Source organism: Amphiura filiformis, unplaced genomic scaffold (assembly GCF_039555335.1).
Source record: "Amphiura filiformis unplaced genomic scaffold, Afil_fr2py scaffold_80, whole genome shotgun sequence".
NCBI lineage: Eukaryota > Metazoa > Echinodermata > Ophiuroidea > Amphilepidida > Amphiuridae > Amphiura > Amphiura filiformis.
The window spans coordinates 153617-171156 of record NW_027305544.1 but is presented as its reverse complement, the minus strand read 5'-3'; the positions used below and the strand labels follow the sequence as shown (position 1 = coordinate 171156).

At 39.8% G+C, this 17540-nt stretch overlaps 2 protein-coding genes across 4 annotated transcripts in view; one reads left to right on the top strand and one right to left on the bottom strand.

The window, feature by feature from the left end:
• The first annotated feature begins 3292 nt into the window (after positions 1 to 3292).
• Positions 3293 to 17540, top strand: part of LOC140144777 (epoxide hydrolase 1-like) — a 44362-nt gene continuing 30114 nt past the window's right edge. For both annotated transcript variants that reach the window (XM_072166582.1, XM_072166581.1), the window contains exons 1-3: positions 3293 to 3380; positions 16489 to 16641; positions 17192 to 17367. In XM_072166582.1, the coding sequence (XP_072022683.1) occupies positions 16507 to 16641; positions 17192 to 17367 (311 nt within the window). In that variant the 5' untranslated portion in view covers positions 3293 to 3380; positions 16489 to 16506. The remainder of the gene's footprint in view (positions 3381 to 16488; positions 16642 to 17191; positions 17368 to 17540) is intronic.
• On the bottom strand, positions 8781 to 12616 carry LOC140144779 (uncharacterized). 2 transcript variants are annotated; one of them, XM_072166584.1, is made up of 4 exons: positions 12109 to 12616; positions 11422 to 11486; positions 10321 to 10439; positions 8781 to 8935 (listed from the first exon to the last, which is right to left on the bottom strand). In XM_072166584.1, the coding sequence occupies exons 1-4, from the start codon at positions 12200 to 12202 to the stop codon at positions 8788 to 8790; spliced, it is 426 nt and encodes a 141-aa protein (XP_072022685.1). In that variant the 5' UTR covers positions 12203 to 12616; the 3' UTR covers positions 8781 to 8787. The 2 variants fall into 2 exon arrangements, with proteins under 2 accessions (XP_072022685.1, XP_072022686.1); XM_072166585.1 differs by having other exon boundaries at positions 12118 to 12154.

The window sequence follows — 17540 nt, the reverse complement described above, 5'->3', positions numbered from 1 at the left end:
GATCCAAAAGAGGCACTACAGATATGGTGTTTGCTCTTCGCCAGTTCCAGGAAAAGTGTCGCGAACAAAACAAAGGACTTTATGTCACTTTTGTGGATCTGACCAAGGCGTTTGACACTGCGAGCAGGAAAGGACTTTGGCTAATCATGGAACGCTATAGGCTGTCCCTCAAAGTTCCTCAACATGATCATCCAGCTCCATGAAACCAGCTTTGGTCAGGTTAAACTGAATAACGACCTCACGGAGCCCTTTCCCATTACCAATGGGGTGAAGCAGGATTTTGTTCTTGTGCCAACTCTATTCAGCATTTTCTTCAGCATGATGCATGCTCCATCAGGCCACTGCCGATCTTGATGGCGACGACGGCATCTACATTCGTTACCGAACTGATGGTAGCTTGTTTAATCTGAGGCGCCTGCAGGCCTGTACGAAGACAATATGGATCTACTAGTTCGGGAGTTGTTGTTTGCCGATGATGCCGCTCTTGTTGCCCAGAGAGTGCATGTCATGCCATGCAGCGCATCACATCGTGTTTTGCAGAGGCCACAAAACTCTTTGGACTTGAAGTCAGCCTGAAGCAGACCAAAGTGCTTTACCAGCCAGCACCCCATGATGTGTACCAACCTCCCCGCATCTTCATCGACTAGACAGAACTGAAATCAGTGCACCAATTCACCTACCTTGCATCTACTATTTCCCCAGATGCCAAGCTGGATAAAGAGATTGACAGCAGATTGGTCAAAGCAAATAGTGCCTTTTGCAGACTGTACAAACGAGTGTGGAGCAACAAGCACCTGAAGAAAGCCACCAAAATCAGTGTGTACAAAGCTGTGGTTCTGACCACCCTCGATCCAGTACGGCTCCGAGTCATGGGTAGCATAGGCCTACTATGAAAGCCTGCAACATAGACCCCAGACACTTGTCTACCCTGGCTGCTGACCGTAATGTTTGGAGACATACCATCCAAGCAAGCTGTCACTGTACTGCCTTTGAAGTTACGAAGTTACTGCCTTTGAAGTACCCAGCTGGAAGACAAAAGAGAAAGAGACGGAAAGAGAGCAGCAACAGGACCTCCACCACTGATCAGACTTTACTGCAACCTCACTCTCTCATAGAAATTGTTCGTTGGCATTACTCAGCTTAGTTGATGTAAGTCGTTGCGTCAACTTTCCGAGTAATGCCAACGCGTTATACAATTTTGAGTAACGCTGACTCGATATCATTATGTTGGTCGCACTCATTTGCACTTACTTTATTGAGTTGTTACAACTCAGAAAATGAAACTAGGTTAGCATAATTTTCTAGAGGTGTGCTATAGTATACAAAATTTTGCACTGATTACAAAAATTAATATTTGAATACTGCTAATTGTGCAGAAAATGATCCAATTACGTGAATTAAATAACAAAGTACCAAATTGGAATAACTCAAAACAATAAGTACCAGTAACTTAAAGGAGTATTTCGTGATCCTAGCATCCTCTATTTATGTAATTTTTCATTAGATATCCACAAAAAAAACCTATTCCCAAAATTTCAGTTGATTCCGATTTTGCGTTCGCGAGTTATGCATGATTATGTGTATTACACTGCTCCTTAGACAATGCGTTGTAATTTCGTTCTGGTGCACCAGAACGAAATTCAAATTTCACGATATCTTTGCTAAACGAATTAATCTGCAAGAAATAGTTTGTACATAAACATTATGTAGCCAGAGGTTTCCAGTGATATAAAAATCTCAACTTTTTTTGGAGAAAAGTGGGGGATGAGGCTGTGGATCACGAAATGCCCTTTTAATATGAACGGGTTACATCAACTTACATGTTGAGTTACAATAACTCAACTAATTGGTTCTTTGAACCTTGTTTATTTTTCTAAAGTTCCCTGAACTTGAATTCAGAAGTTGGCATTACTTAAAAAGTTGACGCAACGACTTACATCAACTTTTTAAGTAATGCCAACAAAGTTGATTAGTTGACGGAACTTTTTGAGCTTTTTCAGCATTTTTAAAGTTCGGATAACTAAAATGAATTTTGTTTTGGCAACTTTTACACTATTTTTGACTTGTCCAAACTTACTCCTTTTGAATTGCGCCAACAAGGCGAACAAGTCATTTCTATGAGTGTGTAACTGCAACTATTGCAGTCGGACCTGCATATCCCGCATCGGCCTCGTTAGTCACCAGCGAGCCTGTAGCGGCAAACGTGGACAGCAGCCTTTAGATCTTCGTTAGCGAAGCCAAGCCGAAAGAGAGACCATATCCCCCATCACCCTAATAACTTGAGCCAGGAGCCGTTGGGCCCCACCAATATTTAAAATCTTCAGGAACCTCAACGAACCTTTAAGCAGTGGCGTAGCGTGGGTCATCACATTGGGGGGGCACCGACCATGATTGAGAGGGGAGCACCGCGTCTGATTGGGGGCACAAGCGGTTTTTCGACAATTTTCCTGTGGGATTTTTTAACTGAATTTCATATCGATAGGGGGGGGCACGTGCCACTGTGCACCTATGACGCTATGCCACTGCCTTTAAGGTATATATTTTTTTGTTTTTAACAAACCCGTCACAATTTTCATTCCTTTACGGTCCCGGCCCCCTTGGACTCCGGGCCCGGGGGTAACGCACCCTGCCCCCGGGCCACGATATAATATCAAAACAAACAAATAAACAAACGCATACGGCCCTACTAGAACTAGAAGATATTTAATTAATTACACATTGACCGATCAACATTTTTCTGTCTGCGCGCTTTGGTCTGGAGGGAGCGGAGGGGTACTCAGTACAAATGAACCCGGAAATGAACCTTGTGGTATATGAATTACCACTTTTTCTAGGCCAATTTTGGTAGCTTTTGGTATGATTATGGATGGGTCCATTTTAATTTTTTTTAGGAATATGGTCCAATTTTGCCTCACCGTAGCCAATTTTTTTAATTGCCCCCCCCAAATTGGGGACAACTTGTAAAAATTTAGCCCGAGGTACTCACACCTCCGTCACTACGATTTCCACTGTCCTTCAACAGGGCCATGATGTTTCGGGCTAGTAAAAATTAAGACAATTTGTGTTAGGCCTAAATGTGGAGGAAAATTTTTTATTTTGTAGTGTCGCGTCGATTGGTCGAAATTTCTTGAAAAATTGATACAATGATGGGTCCACTTTCAAATTCTCCGTGGCACACTTACCCAAACCCACGGCCAAACCAAACTTTGTCCAGAAAGTTTGAAGACTTCGGAATATAGTTTTGATGCGAACCAATCAGATCGCCCCAACCTCTGTACCACGGGCTGCTGATACCTGGAACAGGGGGCGGTGCCGAATTCCACAACCTAATCTATACCAGACCAGCCAGACGAAAGTTTCAGATTCTTCTGTTGTATCAGGTAAGAAAAACAAAAGAAAGTATCTAATAGTTGCAAGTACATCGGGGAGTACATACTGATTATTGTTATGCAGATAAACCCGAGCTTCTGAAGTAATCAATCAATCATTCATTGACATATAGACCAGTCAAGAAAGCTTTAAGTAGGTCCCAGCCAAACCTTCATGACCTTAGTTAACACATTTGCTAGTCAGCCAAATTCGCCGACAATGTCAATGCATATTTACATAGAAATTTCAAACAAATGGCCGAAGAAGGAAACCTACATAAATATGTTTTCTATACTTCACTTGACCCAAATATATGATTTTTTATGGTGATATTAAAGACAATCGCACATGGAATTTTAGAGGGATTTTGATCACACCACCACATAAGCCCTTTCGCAAATTCAGATCATGGTGCATCATGGGTAATATTTGCCGATAAAATTGGAGATAAACATGATGAGGCTACTGTACATTTTCAATGGGGTGAACTTTGACGTTTGCATAAAAATGTTTTGTACTGGAATTTCGCTGACAGTTCGGTCTTCATTCCTTCACAGTATTTGTATTTCACAGGAAATATTAACATATGTAGGAATGAATAAAAAATGTTTTACAGAAATATGTTTTTGAAGGAAGTGCAAAGTTCGCCACCATTGAAAATGCACTGCAGCCTCCTCGTGTTTATCTCTCGTGGAAGATTGTGTGACGATGTCTGAGCATGCGCAGTTGCAATGATCTGAATTTGCGAAAGGGCTTATTGGGTTCGTTACTTTTAATGCACTCGGTGTTTCTACCGTCCCGACTCAAACGATTCTAGAAGTTGTTCTCACAAGCCCCGCCTACTTTCCCTGCCTTCTCGGCAACCCGGAAGTAACTTTTTCCATTGGTTTGTGTGGTGCAAAATGAGGAAAATACCAATATTTGGCAACGAATTACAGGAATTCCAGTCATAGATCTCGACTGAAAATGGATACATTAGGTAAGTAACACTTTCATTTATGTCATATCAAAAATTGTTGGAGATCTATGACCAGTTTGGTAGATAATCGAGTTGAAATGTGGGCATGTTTTTGGCATGGTCTAGGTGGGAATAACAGGTTCGTACATGTAAACTCAATGGGAATCTCTTACGACTAGGCTAAAATACAACAATATTTTGTAAATTTTCCTCGTAAAGAAAAGATCGGTCAAGGAAACCTATATGAATATGTTGTCAATACTTCACTTGACCCAAATATATGATTTATTTTTGTAATGAGAGAATCGCACATGGAATTTTAGAGGATTTTGATAGCAGTTCCGCACCGTAGAAAAGCTGCTCTGTCATGAGCCGGAAATTCCATCATGAGCCTAGATCCTGATTTGTTTTGCCAATTGAAGCTTCTAATGTTGGCTGAATGTTTTTGATGATATCATGAAAGTCAATCTGTGACAAGATGTAATTTTGCTACGGAAAGTGCTATGACAAAACGATTTTCAGTTTTGGCTTTCTTTATAATCAAGGAGTTTAATTTGATATAAAATGATGCAGTGTTTGATGGCAAAATTTGACTGAATTCACCTTTCAGGGGATGTAATTTTCTTCGCAGGGGGTCATGAATATGTCGGTGACTGAAGTCAATTTTTTATTACTCCCCTCCATCGCGGATCGCGGGCTAAAATTTTACGACCCCCTATCGTGGGTCAAAAATTTTAGGACCCCCTTCTGTCAAAATTTTAGAGCGGAGTACACTAAACGCGTTAAAATTTTTTGACCATAAGCGTAAAGAAGGCGACGAGTGCGCAAAAAATCTTGCATTGTATAAAGATTGTGTGCACATTTTGTTCAAAAAAGTGTAAGAAAAGTTACACCAGTCGCCAGCCCTTAATAATTCTATAACCCCCTATTTTGATTGCTACAAAATTATAACCCCCCTATTTTTGGTCTTAAAATTCTATGACCCCCAGTATATTCATGACCCCCCCTTCTGAAGAAAATGATAGCCCCCTTATACCTATAAGGGGCTCAGCTGTGCAATAATTATGAGCCCTGGAAGGAGGGTAAAATTGGGGGGGCAAGCAAGCGATCCGAGGGGGGGGGGGGGGGCAAGCAATTTTTGGCACACATTCATGGGGTGACTTTTAAATAAAATGCTCTAAAAAGGCTTAGGAAAACAGTATGGAAACGCTGAAATATGCAAATCTTCATGCTCGCTGTGCTCGCGACATATCTAGACCTTTTAAGGTTTGCAAATTGGGATCCCAAAAAATTTGGCATGTGTTGGGGGCAAAGATTTTTGGCAGGCCAAAAGAGGGAGGAAAGCGATTATTTTGCAGGCTGAGAGGGGGGGCAAGCTATTTTGGTGGGTCGTTCGGACATTTTATTACCCCCGATAATTATTGCACAGCCCCTAATATGGCACATAAATGAACCCTGTTTTGTTCTTCCGTTGGTGGAGGGGGATTGGGGGCACCAGTGGCAAAACTACACTTTCATTGCAATCAAGGGAACAGCTAGCTGGGGGTAAATCTGCCACCACCGCCAAGGGGGGGCTGGGGAAAACAGATGCATGTGCTCATTTGGGGGAAGTGGGTGGGCAAGGATTTCAAACCAAGCCGCTGTAACAGCCCCATGCTGGGGGATTGTGCCACTGTCCCAGCTTTACCCTGACAAATTTTCTAAAATCCTCTTTTTCTTTTTCAGGCCTACTAAAAGGTCAGAGCTACACTGTACAAGTAACAACCAACTGCCAGACACCATTAACCAATGCCACTGTGAGCCATTTCATGTCACATTTTGCAGCGGAGGCAGATGGAAGTCATGGAACAAATGAAATATTAAAAAGGACTGAAATAATGACCGGATTCAGAAACGCACTTCAATCTCACTAATTGAAGAACAATACTTGTGTTGAAAGTCGGGACTCATAAATTAGGTGTAACAGAATGTGTGAAAATTTATTAAGATCTATTAGAAATATTCAATCCAATAGATTAGAATTCAATCTAATTCAATTTTAATATATGGGATTAAAATTGCTTAGATTGATTTTAACCCTTAGATTAAAATCAAATTAGATGTATTCAAATTAGATTTTTAAAAATCCATCCAAATGTTTTTAGATTAAAAATCAAATAAGATTGAATTCTAGATTGAATATTTCTAATAGATTAGATCCAATTTTGGATTTGTCCCAGATCACAATCACTTAGAGGAATATGCTGAATTGTATTATAAAAATAAAGACTGCACAAAAAGTAACGCAGCTGTTATAAACATGCCTGTAGCGTTTGAACTAATAATTGTGTTCACAATATTTCAACATAGAAAGAAGGATGATTTATTTACGCGCATTTTGATACCCCATTAGTCCAATCTCGTTCAATAATAACAACACAGCAGTGTTTTTAAAGAAAAATACCCGAATTGAAAGTTGCGGTTATTTGTATTGATATGAAGTCATTGATTGAAACCATTGATTGCTGTAAATGGCAACTTTTAAATTTGTGGTTTTTCTTTAAAAGCACTATGTACTGTGTTATCAGTATTGAACGACATTTCACAAATGGGGTATCAAAATGAGCGTAAATAAATCATCCTTCTTTCTATGTAGAAATATTGTGGAAACGATTACTAGTTCTGAACTTACAGGCATATTTCAGCTGTGTTACTTTTTGTGCAGACTTTTTATTGGATATCTTCCATCACACAATAGAGGATACATGTAGTAAAAAAATCCCCATCATTTATTATCTATTAAGTAGGTGTGTTCAACTGTTTTGGTTTGTTTGACTTCCTTCTTCATACTTTTTAATGAAAAAAATAGTGCTTTTATTTTTCACTTCCTTACAGATCTCAAAATAAATTAAAACAATGATCAAAGCTACATATTCACCATGCATTTTTGTTTATTTCATGAACTCTTGTCTTTCTAATAATGTACCAGAGAAATAGGTGTAAAAATACATTTAGTAATGAAGTATGAGATAATGAGTGCAAAAAGACCATTTATTTACAGTCTATTGGCAGCCACTAGTCTTTTGAGAAGGCTTTTGTTCAGACCTTCATTGGGGGGGGGGGGACCCTTTGTCAAGGCCATTTGGCACCACTTGTCAAGAGGAATGAAGAACACCTTGAAGTTAACAAAGATCAGGGGCACAAAGGCCAAAACTGAAAAACTGCAGGCAATGGCCCTGACTGAAATTCGAGTCCAGCTTGTGTGTTAATATGGTGCCTTCACAAAGACTACATTGTAGCATTGACTGACATCGGCTAGTCTTTCCTGAAGGCTTTGGGTGTGAATGCATTGATGCACAGTCACAGCTTTCATGAAAGAAACAGTGTCTGCCAATAATAAACTATGAACACTTACACTCCTTTAAAAGCATTTATAAGTCAAGGGTTTACATGTAGGACCTTCTTTTATTTTAGTTTTATGTTAAGGGTTTACATGTAGGGTCTTCTTTTATTTATTTAATAAATAACAGACATTAACGAGGCCTTATCTGCAATAGCTGCCAAGTGTCATATTTTAGATAAATTATCAAAATGTCTATGGGGCAGCTATTGCAGTTAGGCCTTCTGGTCCTAAACCCTTGATTAGTGGACTGGATACTCATCATATTTACGGGGATGAAGGTAAACCAGTAGCAGCTACTAAACAATTTGGTCTACAATTACTCTATCCTGCATCCGCTAATCCTAAGGTCCTGCATAAATGTCACTAGTCCAAGAAAAAAATGGTCGCTAGTCCTAATGGCTGCAGATTTTCCATTGCTAAGGTCTTGTAAACCTTATTTATTTTTGGACTTGTGAACCATTTCCTATTTTTTCGGACTAGCGATCCGTATTTTTGGACTAGGGAACCTTGGCTATACATTGGTTCCCCTCAAGTTCAGTAGTGACGTAGGTGCATATTTTAGTGGGCGCCGTATTGAATCGTATGCGTATAGTTAATTGTGTAGCAAAAAAGGGTGGTTCGTGTGGCGCAGCCATGAAAAGACATTGACGTCACTGCTGAATTTGAGGCAAACCAAAGAAAAGTGCCTAGAACATTTCCAATAATTCCATGCAACTTTTACAGCCTGTAAGGAACTATGCATTACGATTACATCACATGATGTCAGAGTCATTTGTTGAGGTCCTTATTATTTTAATAATTGGAGCAAACATTTACTAGTTAGTTTATGCACCACATAAATTACTATGCAAGTATTTAAGTTCTCATCAAATGTTCACCCTCCAGAAAAGATTTTCTTCAAAAATTTAATTGTTGACATAATGTTGGGAAAGTTTTCAATGCATGCAGTGATAGCCCTACTACGGCCTTTTGACTGTGGTGGTCCAAAACCATGCTATATCGTAAAACCTGGCTATATCCAGAGAACTGCTAAACCCAGACTGCTAATTCCCCTTTTGGGTGGAGCGGTTAGTGGGTTTTAGCAGTTCTCGGATATAGTGTGTTTAAAAAGCCCTATAAATGCGGCTAGCGAGTGATGCGACAGATAACAGATGCCAGCTGTTGACTTCAAACCATCATCCTCTTTGTCTTTCACGAAACCAGTATCCTCAGTAGTACTGCTGCACCTGGAAATTGGAATAAAATAAAATAATAGCCAATGATTAATTATTACACATTATTATCAGGATTATGGTATCTAGGCTATTTGTGTGCCTTAAGGGGGTACTACACCCCTGCCCAATTTTGTGCCTATTTGTGCATTTTTCTCAAAATTATAGGGCATTGGGGACAAGTAAGATATGTATATTATAGGGGCAAGGACTACAACTACTGCACTGGAAATTTTATATCAGCACAGACAACAGTTGTGGAGTTACAGTCAAAAATGAGGAAAACCAATATTTGATCAAAAAATCAATAACTACTTGCTTTGAGTTGCTGAATTTTCAGTACAGTAGTTGGGAGTCCCCCTATACATATCTTACTTGTCACCAATGTGCTATAATTTTTATGTAAAAATGCAAAAAATAAGCACAAAATTGGCCAGGGGTATAGTACTCCCTTAAAGCCTTAATGTACTATCTTTTTAAATTTTTAGATTTTCCTTTCAAAATGATAAATTATTGTAGCAGAGTCATGATATGCTATTTCAATAGGTGTGAGGTCAAAGGTCATAAAGTCAAAAGTAGTCACTTGCAATCATTTTGCAATTTTAATTTTTTTTATGAACTGTGAGAGCGGAGACAGATTTAAAGCACTAATCTGTAATTTACTAAGTCTACTAGTCGTGCATAGTTTCATGGGCATAGCCATCTTTTTTTTTAGTAAGGAGGGCAAAATAAAACTTAGGTGGTACACAAAAAAACTCTGCATTGCAAAACAAGTTGCATCATACAATTATACATAGAGAGGTTGTATGTCTTTGAGCTTCTAAAAAAGGCTTTATTGGGGCGTAGCACGCAAAAATTTCGTATTTTACACTATTTTCGGTCATGATCAGGTTAATTTCGGTAGAAAAGGGTTCCTTGTCCCTTTTCTTTTCTTTTGCCCTTCTGATTTTCTCTTTTATTTTTTGTCAGAGGGCACTTTCATTTCATATATGTACATCCATATCAAAGCGATGCACTTGTCGGCTGCTACATGTGTCTCATTTCACATAATAGCAAAGAATAAATACCAGACTCATGTCTGAAGTAGAGGTCACTTCCAACCATCCCAAGTCACATGGTTTAGGAATACAAAGAACATTCCTTAACCATGTGACTTGGGGATGAATTGAAGTGACCTCCACTTCTGAGATGAGTCCCGGAGATGAGTCTGGTTTATTCCTAGCTATTAAGAGAGATGATACCGATGTAGCACCCGACAAGAAAAAAGAAATGATATGGATGTACACATATACCTGTCGTGCCTGAGAATTAAATATAGGAACACATAGGAATAAGGTATTGGCATTTTGTGTGGTGTGCTGCACCCCCTTGGCTACAACTTTGTAAATGAAATTACTTACATCCTCCTCAATAAGGAAAGCTGTGCTGTTCGGTTGCAGGTGCTTTGCTTCAGCGTGTGTTTATAGTTCAGATTTTTTGAAGATATGCCTTGCTGAATGGACCTTTCGTGTGCCAGTTTCTGGAAAGACAATACAGTATGACATTGTAATTAAAGCCATTGTAACATTTGCTAAGGGGAAAGCCCTGAATATTTTTCAAAATTCTGTTTTTACACGATTGCTTTGTAAACATATAGTAGGCCTACATACTCTGCAAAAATCAAGACTTTATGTTTGCTCACTTGCTGTGGGTTGGGATTGAGACTTAAGATGAAGTCAAAATCATATTTTCCTATAGACGAATCAAATTTCACGCATTCCCCAACCTCAATGGCGGCCATAGCCGTGACGGGGACAAACTATCTCACCTAAAATGTGAAATGATGCGCCCTTGAAGGATATTTTAAACTGCATTCTACCACCCGTGTTACACGCAGACAAAAGAATGATGACAGTTTACAACACAAAAGAATCTCACATCAAATTTTAAGCGGGTTTAATCCACCCAATTGGGCACTCACAACACCTGTTTGGTGCATGCAGGGACCCTAATAAGGCCAAATAAAAAAATAAACATGTTTCACGTCCCCTCCTGCTTCCTTTTTTGAGGTTTCTTCAAATATATTTTTATTTTTTGAAATTCGGTTATAACTTTTCAAAATATATGTCTAGGAAGTTAGGATGCTTTCTATAGCCTTGTTAAGATACAAGAAACACGTTAGGAAGGTTTTGTGATCATTTGAGGGGGTGTAACTCTCCTCCTTTTTCCAGGCATTATTGTATACGCTAAAACACTGAGCTCTAAGTATGGCTATTTACACCAATTTTGTGATAAAAAATAGAAAATAAAAGACCCCTCTTCCTCCTTTTTTTCGAAAACCCGGACGTGAAACATGTTTTTTATTTTACTTGGCCTAATGGCCGACCAAATCCTGACCATGACTTGGCTCGTTGGATTCGTCTATACTATAGCGAATCCTCACTGCCAGTTAAAATTAATGTTGTGTCGTTTAGTTTTACTTGTGCATTAAAAAAATTAATGAGTTATAAAAAGAAACTCACCTTGCAGAGTCGAGGTACAAACAACACACCCAACATACTCAGCCAGGAGAACGGTATACACATACCTGCAAATAGATCTCTTGGCTTTATAAAAAGGAACCTTTACTCTTGCAACAAATCCATCAAAGAAAATGCATATTTCACCTTAGTTCGCCCACTCTTGGAGTACTCATCTTCAGTTTGGGACCCCCATACACAGGATCTTATTAACAAATTAGAAAAAATTCAACGCAGAGCCGCAAGGTTTGTCGTCAATGACTACTCCAGACACAGCAGTGTTACTGAAATTCTCACCAACCTTCAATGGAACTCACTCAAGAACAGAAGGACAGTAAGCAGATTATCAGTTCTCCAGAAGTCAAGACAAAACCTCCTCGCCCTGCCGGTGAATGACCTCCTTCTGCCGGTCCGACGTCTGTCACGGCACCAACATCCCAACTGCTATCAACTCATCACATCTAACAAGAACTGTCACAAATACAGTTTTTTCCCCCAAACAGTCAAAGATTGGAACTCACTTCCCTACTCAGTAACCACCATAGAAGACACCAAGCAATTTATAACAGCCGTCATAAGCCACCTCAACCAACAAGACTAGTTAATTTCATGCGCACACCTCATCCTGCGTGTATGACTCCACCAGGAGTGTTATGCAGTATATATTCAGATTCAGATTCAGATTCATACACGACATACACTGTATTGCAATGATCATGAATGTACAGTCATGACAGTGCATAGATCTGTGTGATGCAGTGGTGAATGGGACAAATCTCGTCATGTTTTCGTGTAGTCCGAGGTGCTCTGACGATAACACTCCGATCGCCAGGCAATCTACGTGTAGGTGTAGTAGGCCAGTGGGACAACGAAAACGCTACGTGAACGAGCTAGTTTTCGTGGTATATTCGATGTCCGTGGCCTTAAACTGTCCTTATCCATCATGTCATTTGCTTCTCTAAATATTCAGTGAATTGAATACTAATATTACTATTGCAAACTAGTCCAAGCACGTCGCTAAAATGAGGCAAATAATTCGATTTTCGCAACTGGATACTTCTGTCAGTGTTATGACTGTCGCAAAAACAGCTGATCGAGGTCAGAGGTGAAATCTGTCAATCAAACTACTTTCGCGCATGCGCAAATGGCACACCTGAACTTAGGGAAATATTTTGCCGAAGGCATTGAGGTGGTGTGGATTTTGATAGCAGTTCCATTAAAAAAAGCTGCTATCATAATGAGACTAAGATCTAGAAACACCCCCGAAATGCTGTTTTGGGGAATTTTGCTAGCTGAATCTTTTTGATGAAAGTCAATCTTTGACAAGATGTAACTTTGCTACGGAAAGTGCTATGAAAAAAAGGTTTTCAGTTTTGGCTTTGTTTACTCAAGAGCTTTATAAAATGATGCAGTTTGATGGCAAATTTGAATTCACCTAGCATACCTATATAAAGTTCTTTTTGGGGAGCTGCTAGCTGCTTCAAAGTAATTTGAGTTATTTGACGCCCCTATTAATACGCTGCAGGTGTTTGTGACCCAAACACAATGTAGTACAAGGAACTTAAGTTATAGTTATTAGCATGATTAGGTATGCTAGGTGAATTCAAATTTGTCATCAAACTGCATCATTTTACATATCAAATTAAATTAGCCCTTGAGTAAAGAAAGCCAAAACTGAAAACATTTTTGTTATAGCGCTTTCCGTAACAAAGTTACATCTTGTCAAAGATTGACTTTCATCAAAAAGATTCTGCTAGCAAAATTCCCCAAAACAATATTTTAGGGGTGTTTCCAAGGATTCTCGAGTACTAATATACTATAGGATAAGCCACTCGTTTGCGCAAATGAAGTCAGTCATTCAGCCTATGCGCCTTCATGCATGTGATGGCATAGCTGTGTAGGAGTGTATCCAGGGGTAGCATTAAGGCCAGAAAGTCGGGGGTTGTTTTCCCGTGTTTTTCACTCTCGAGCTTGCAGAAAATCCAAATACATGGGGTGAAAATTAAATCTCGGGGGTGAAAAATATTTTGCAGTGTAGTCAGGGGTAGGAGTAAGGTCCAAAAGTAGAGGGTCAGAGTTCACCCCCGAGCTTGCACATTCCCAATATATGGAGGGTGAAAAATTAATATTTTTTTAATTTAGGGGGTCATTCACCCCCGATCGGGGGTTAACGCTACCCCTGAGTGTATCACCTGTGGAAGAGATGATGCATATTTACGTCATCGTTTCCAAAAAAAAAAATGGCGAAAAACGGCGAACATTTGGTCGAATCTTTCCATTACGGTACTATCATATCGTGAAAAACCAAATAGCTGAAGAGTTAGCTCAATATGCTAGGAAAATATTCTCTTCGATGACCCCATTACGAGACTGGCTAAATAAGCTGTATTTTTGCTTGAAAGGGTCCAAATAATTGGCAGTCGATGTGCGCCATCTTGGAAAAATTTAGGGTACCAAACTACCAAAACTGTCAATCAATTACTACGATACCAAACTTGGTACCAAAGTCCTTAACAACCGTCACTCAAACTGCCGATATGTCAATCAAACTGCCGTAAAGTGACTTCACTTTTTGTACAGGGATTGAATACGAGTGTCACGGCCCTGGTGATTCTAGATCTTAGTCTCATGGCGATAGCAGCTTTTTTTTATTGGGACTGCTATCAAAATCCCTCAAAAATTCCATGTGCGAGTGGCTCATCACCATAAAAAATCATATTTGGGTCAAGTGAAGTATAGAAACATATTTACCCGGTATGTAGGTTTCCTTCACCGACCTGTTCTCGAAAAAAATTTAAATTTCTAATACCCAAGAGCAGTCCGCATTTGGAACAAGCTACCCATCTCAGCAGTGAGTGTTCCATCAGCTGAGATGTTCAAGATGGCAGCTCTTCCAGCCATCAGGGAGATGCGGACGCCACCAACCCTAGTTTAGCCAGAATGGCTGCTATAAGGAGGAAACTACTGAAGACTGAAGCTATTTCTATGTAAATATGCATTGTGTTTGGGCCCCGGTCTCTGCGAATTTTGCTGACTAGCATATATGTGTTAACTAAGGTTTGCCTGGGATACCTATAGACTAGTTATATACGTTGTCTCTGGACAACGTAATAGACCGTTACCGTACAGGGAATTGTTGAAGGAATATGATCCGTCACCTATTGTTTACTTTAGGATCCCTCACAGTCTCCCCAAACACCAAATGAGTTGCACACATGTACCGTACTTACTTAAGACTGTCTTTTATCATATTACGCACACAAAGTTTTGTCAACTTGCCTAGAAAGGTCAAATTTTGCCAAATTTAATCTCTGTGCAATCCTATGCAAGTCCCACATCACATCGATATCGGCGATTGTTTTTTTTTATTCTGAAGTTTAACTGGTTCCCACAAATCACAAGCATCAGACACAAGTTGAAGTAATGACCAGGAATCAGGTATCATTAAAATGTCTGCAGATTTCGAAACACGGATGACAGTAAACTTAATGGCGAGCGGTCCAAATTTTGAGCCATACAAGTTTACGTGGTGAACTATGCACAATAAAAAACATACATGTACGGTACACAGGATCGACAGTGTTCAATGAAGAGCCACCCGTTTTGTATCAAATAATTATATTTAACTGGAGAGAAACTGTCACTAAATTGTTGGGAGAACTTCAATGGGATTCACTAGCAGACATAATGAAAGTCACCAGATTACATCTTTTCAAATAGATGGTTGAGCAAGAGATCGCCATTCCGCATACAATCGACAACCCGCATCCACCGGGGAGGGGGGGGGGAACTACTCATTCAAAAGCCATGGCTAAACCAAAATGAATCACCAAGACCAATGTCTACAAATATTCATTCATTCCCCATACCATGAGATTTGGAACAGTTTGCCAGAGCATATGAAATCATCAACATTAATTGTGCATTGATACTCAATCAGTTGAGGTAAGCACGATTTAGGAAGGAAGGAATATCTGGTAGAAATTGATGAAGTATGACGCTGTGTAAAGCAATGCTGTGCATTGATTCACAACCAACTGAGAGCTGTACAGTATTGGAAGGAAGGAATGGAAGTGCGGAAGTAAAATACGGCTGATCACGACAGACAATCGCTACCCCTTGAACCAGGCTGGGAAATAAGTGGGGGCCAGGGGCCGTTTAGCCCCTGGTTCATTGAAAATAGCCCTTGGTTCCTTGTAAAACCTGTGAACCAGGGGCTATTTTTTACAAAGTAGCCCCTGGTCCGGCGCTTCTTATTCCCCAGCCTGATTGAGTAAGGTATCAAAATGTACACAACAAATTTTTCCATCCATTGAATAGCCCCTGGTTCATTGAAAATAGCCCCTGGTTCCCTGTATAAAACCCGTGAACCAGGGGCTATTTTTACAAAGTAGCCCCTGGTCCGGCGCTTCTTATTCCCCAGCCTGATTGAGTAAGGTATCAAAATGTACACAACAAATTTTTCCATCCATTGAATAGCCCCTGGTTCATTGAAAATAGCCCTGGTTCCCTGTATAAAACCCCGTGAACCAGGGGCTATTTTTTTACAAAGTAGCCCCTGCTCCGGTACTTCTTATTTCCCATCTTACATCCCCATATGGTCATTTGTACCGAGTACAATGTAGTATTATGTACCCCCTGGGCCCTGGTTATCAATGTAATATTTTTTGTTAGTCACCGCTCTGTGAAAGTCAACTTGCCGTGCTCTGTTTGTAAATTATGTTGTAAACCAGTAATTTATCTCAGGCTAGGGTATACATACATGTACATTGAACCAACTTTTTGGCTCTGGATGCGAGCTTTGTGTGCTGGCCATAGGCTTCAACACAAAAAATTTGTGATATTTCCTCAAGATACCGGTATCAAGGAATCTGAAGAACGGGAACCACTCAACCATTTTAATGCATTTTTCATGCTGACTCCAAATGTGATCATGACAATATACAATTCTGAAATTCTGGAATTTTTAAATATAATTTGGAAATTATTGTCTGCATAAGACACCCGTGTGGAGAGGGTTTTATGTTTGGAAAACGTAACATCTTTATTGCATATTGTATTTCCTAACAGATCAATTTTCTCTTCGCAATGGGCTGGTTGATGCCACTAATCTTCTTGTCTCTCAGCATTGGTATTGGTGTCTACATCGTATATCCTAACGAGGCACCTCCTCCTCCTGTTGGAGATGGATGGTGGGGAAGAGGGGAAAAGACTGATAGCAAGGTAGGTAGAAATGGAGTGAAAAGGTAATGAAATCAACCGAAAGTATTATTAAAGTAAGTTGTAACGGTGACGTAAAAATTATTTAAATTCTTACGTAAGAAAGAGAAAAAAAATGTTCGTTACTCATCATATTACATACATTTTGTACCTTTTGTCCCCAAATCATGGAATGGTCCTTAAAAGTAGCCTTTTATAGACCATGGCAATTCAAAACCCAGCTATATCACAGACCCTGGCTAATATCCAGAGAACTGTTACACAGTGACCAACCCCCCCAAAAAAACAAATTTGCAGTGGCTCTTTTCAAGGCACTGCAGGGGTTATAGCCAAGATTCATAGAGCCTTTTTTTCCATGTGGAGTGGTCACTGTGTTTTAGCAGTTCTCGGAGTATAGTGTGTTTAAAAGGCCCTGATGTAGGGCTACTTTTACGGGTGTGAAAAGACCCTCCATGCCCCCTGGTAAAATGATGCCAGCAGCATCTCCTCCTAATTGTTCAAATAAATCATAGAATTGATATCATATTAATTTTCAACTTTATACTTATAACAGGTGGATGCGTCGGTGCGAAAATTTGAGATCAATTTCAGTAATGATGATTTAAAGGACCTTAAAAGTCGCATCAAGAACACTCGCTACTTTGAGGGCCTTGAAGGCACCAAGTTCCGCTATGGCTTCAGACCAGACTACATGCAGACTATTGCCAAATACTGGCTGGAGCAGTATGAGTAAGTACCGTAAACTTGTGTATATAAATGAGTTGACTTCTGACGTCAATGCCTGGCAGTATGCGCACGCATCATCACAATTTCCATTGTTTTTTGCTTGGCAGTATGCGCGCGCATCATATTTTGTTCAGGGTCCGTGGTTTTAAACTCTTGCCACATCACAATAAGGCTAT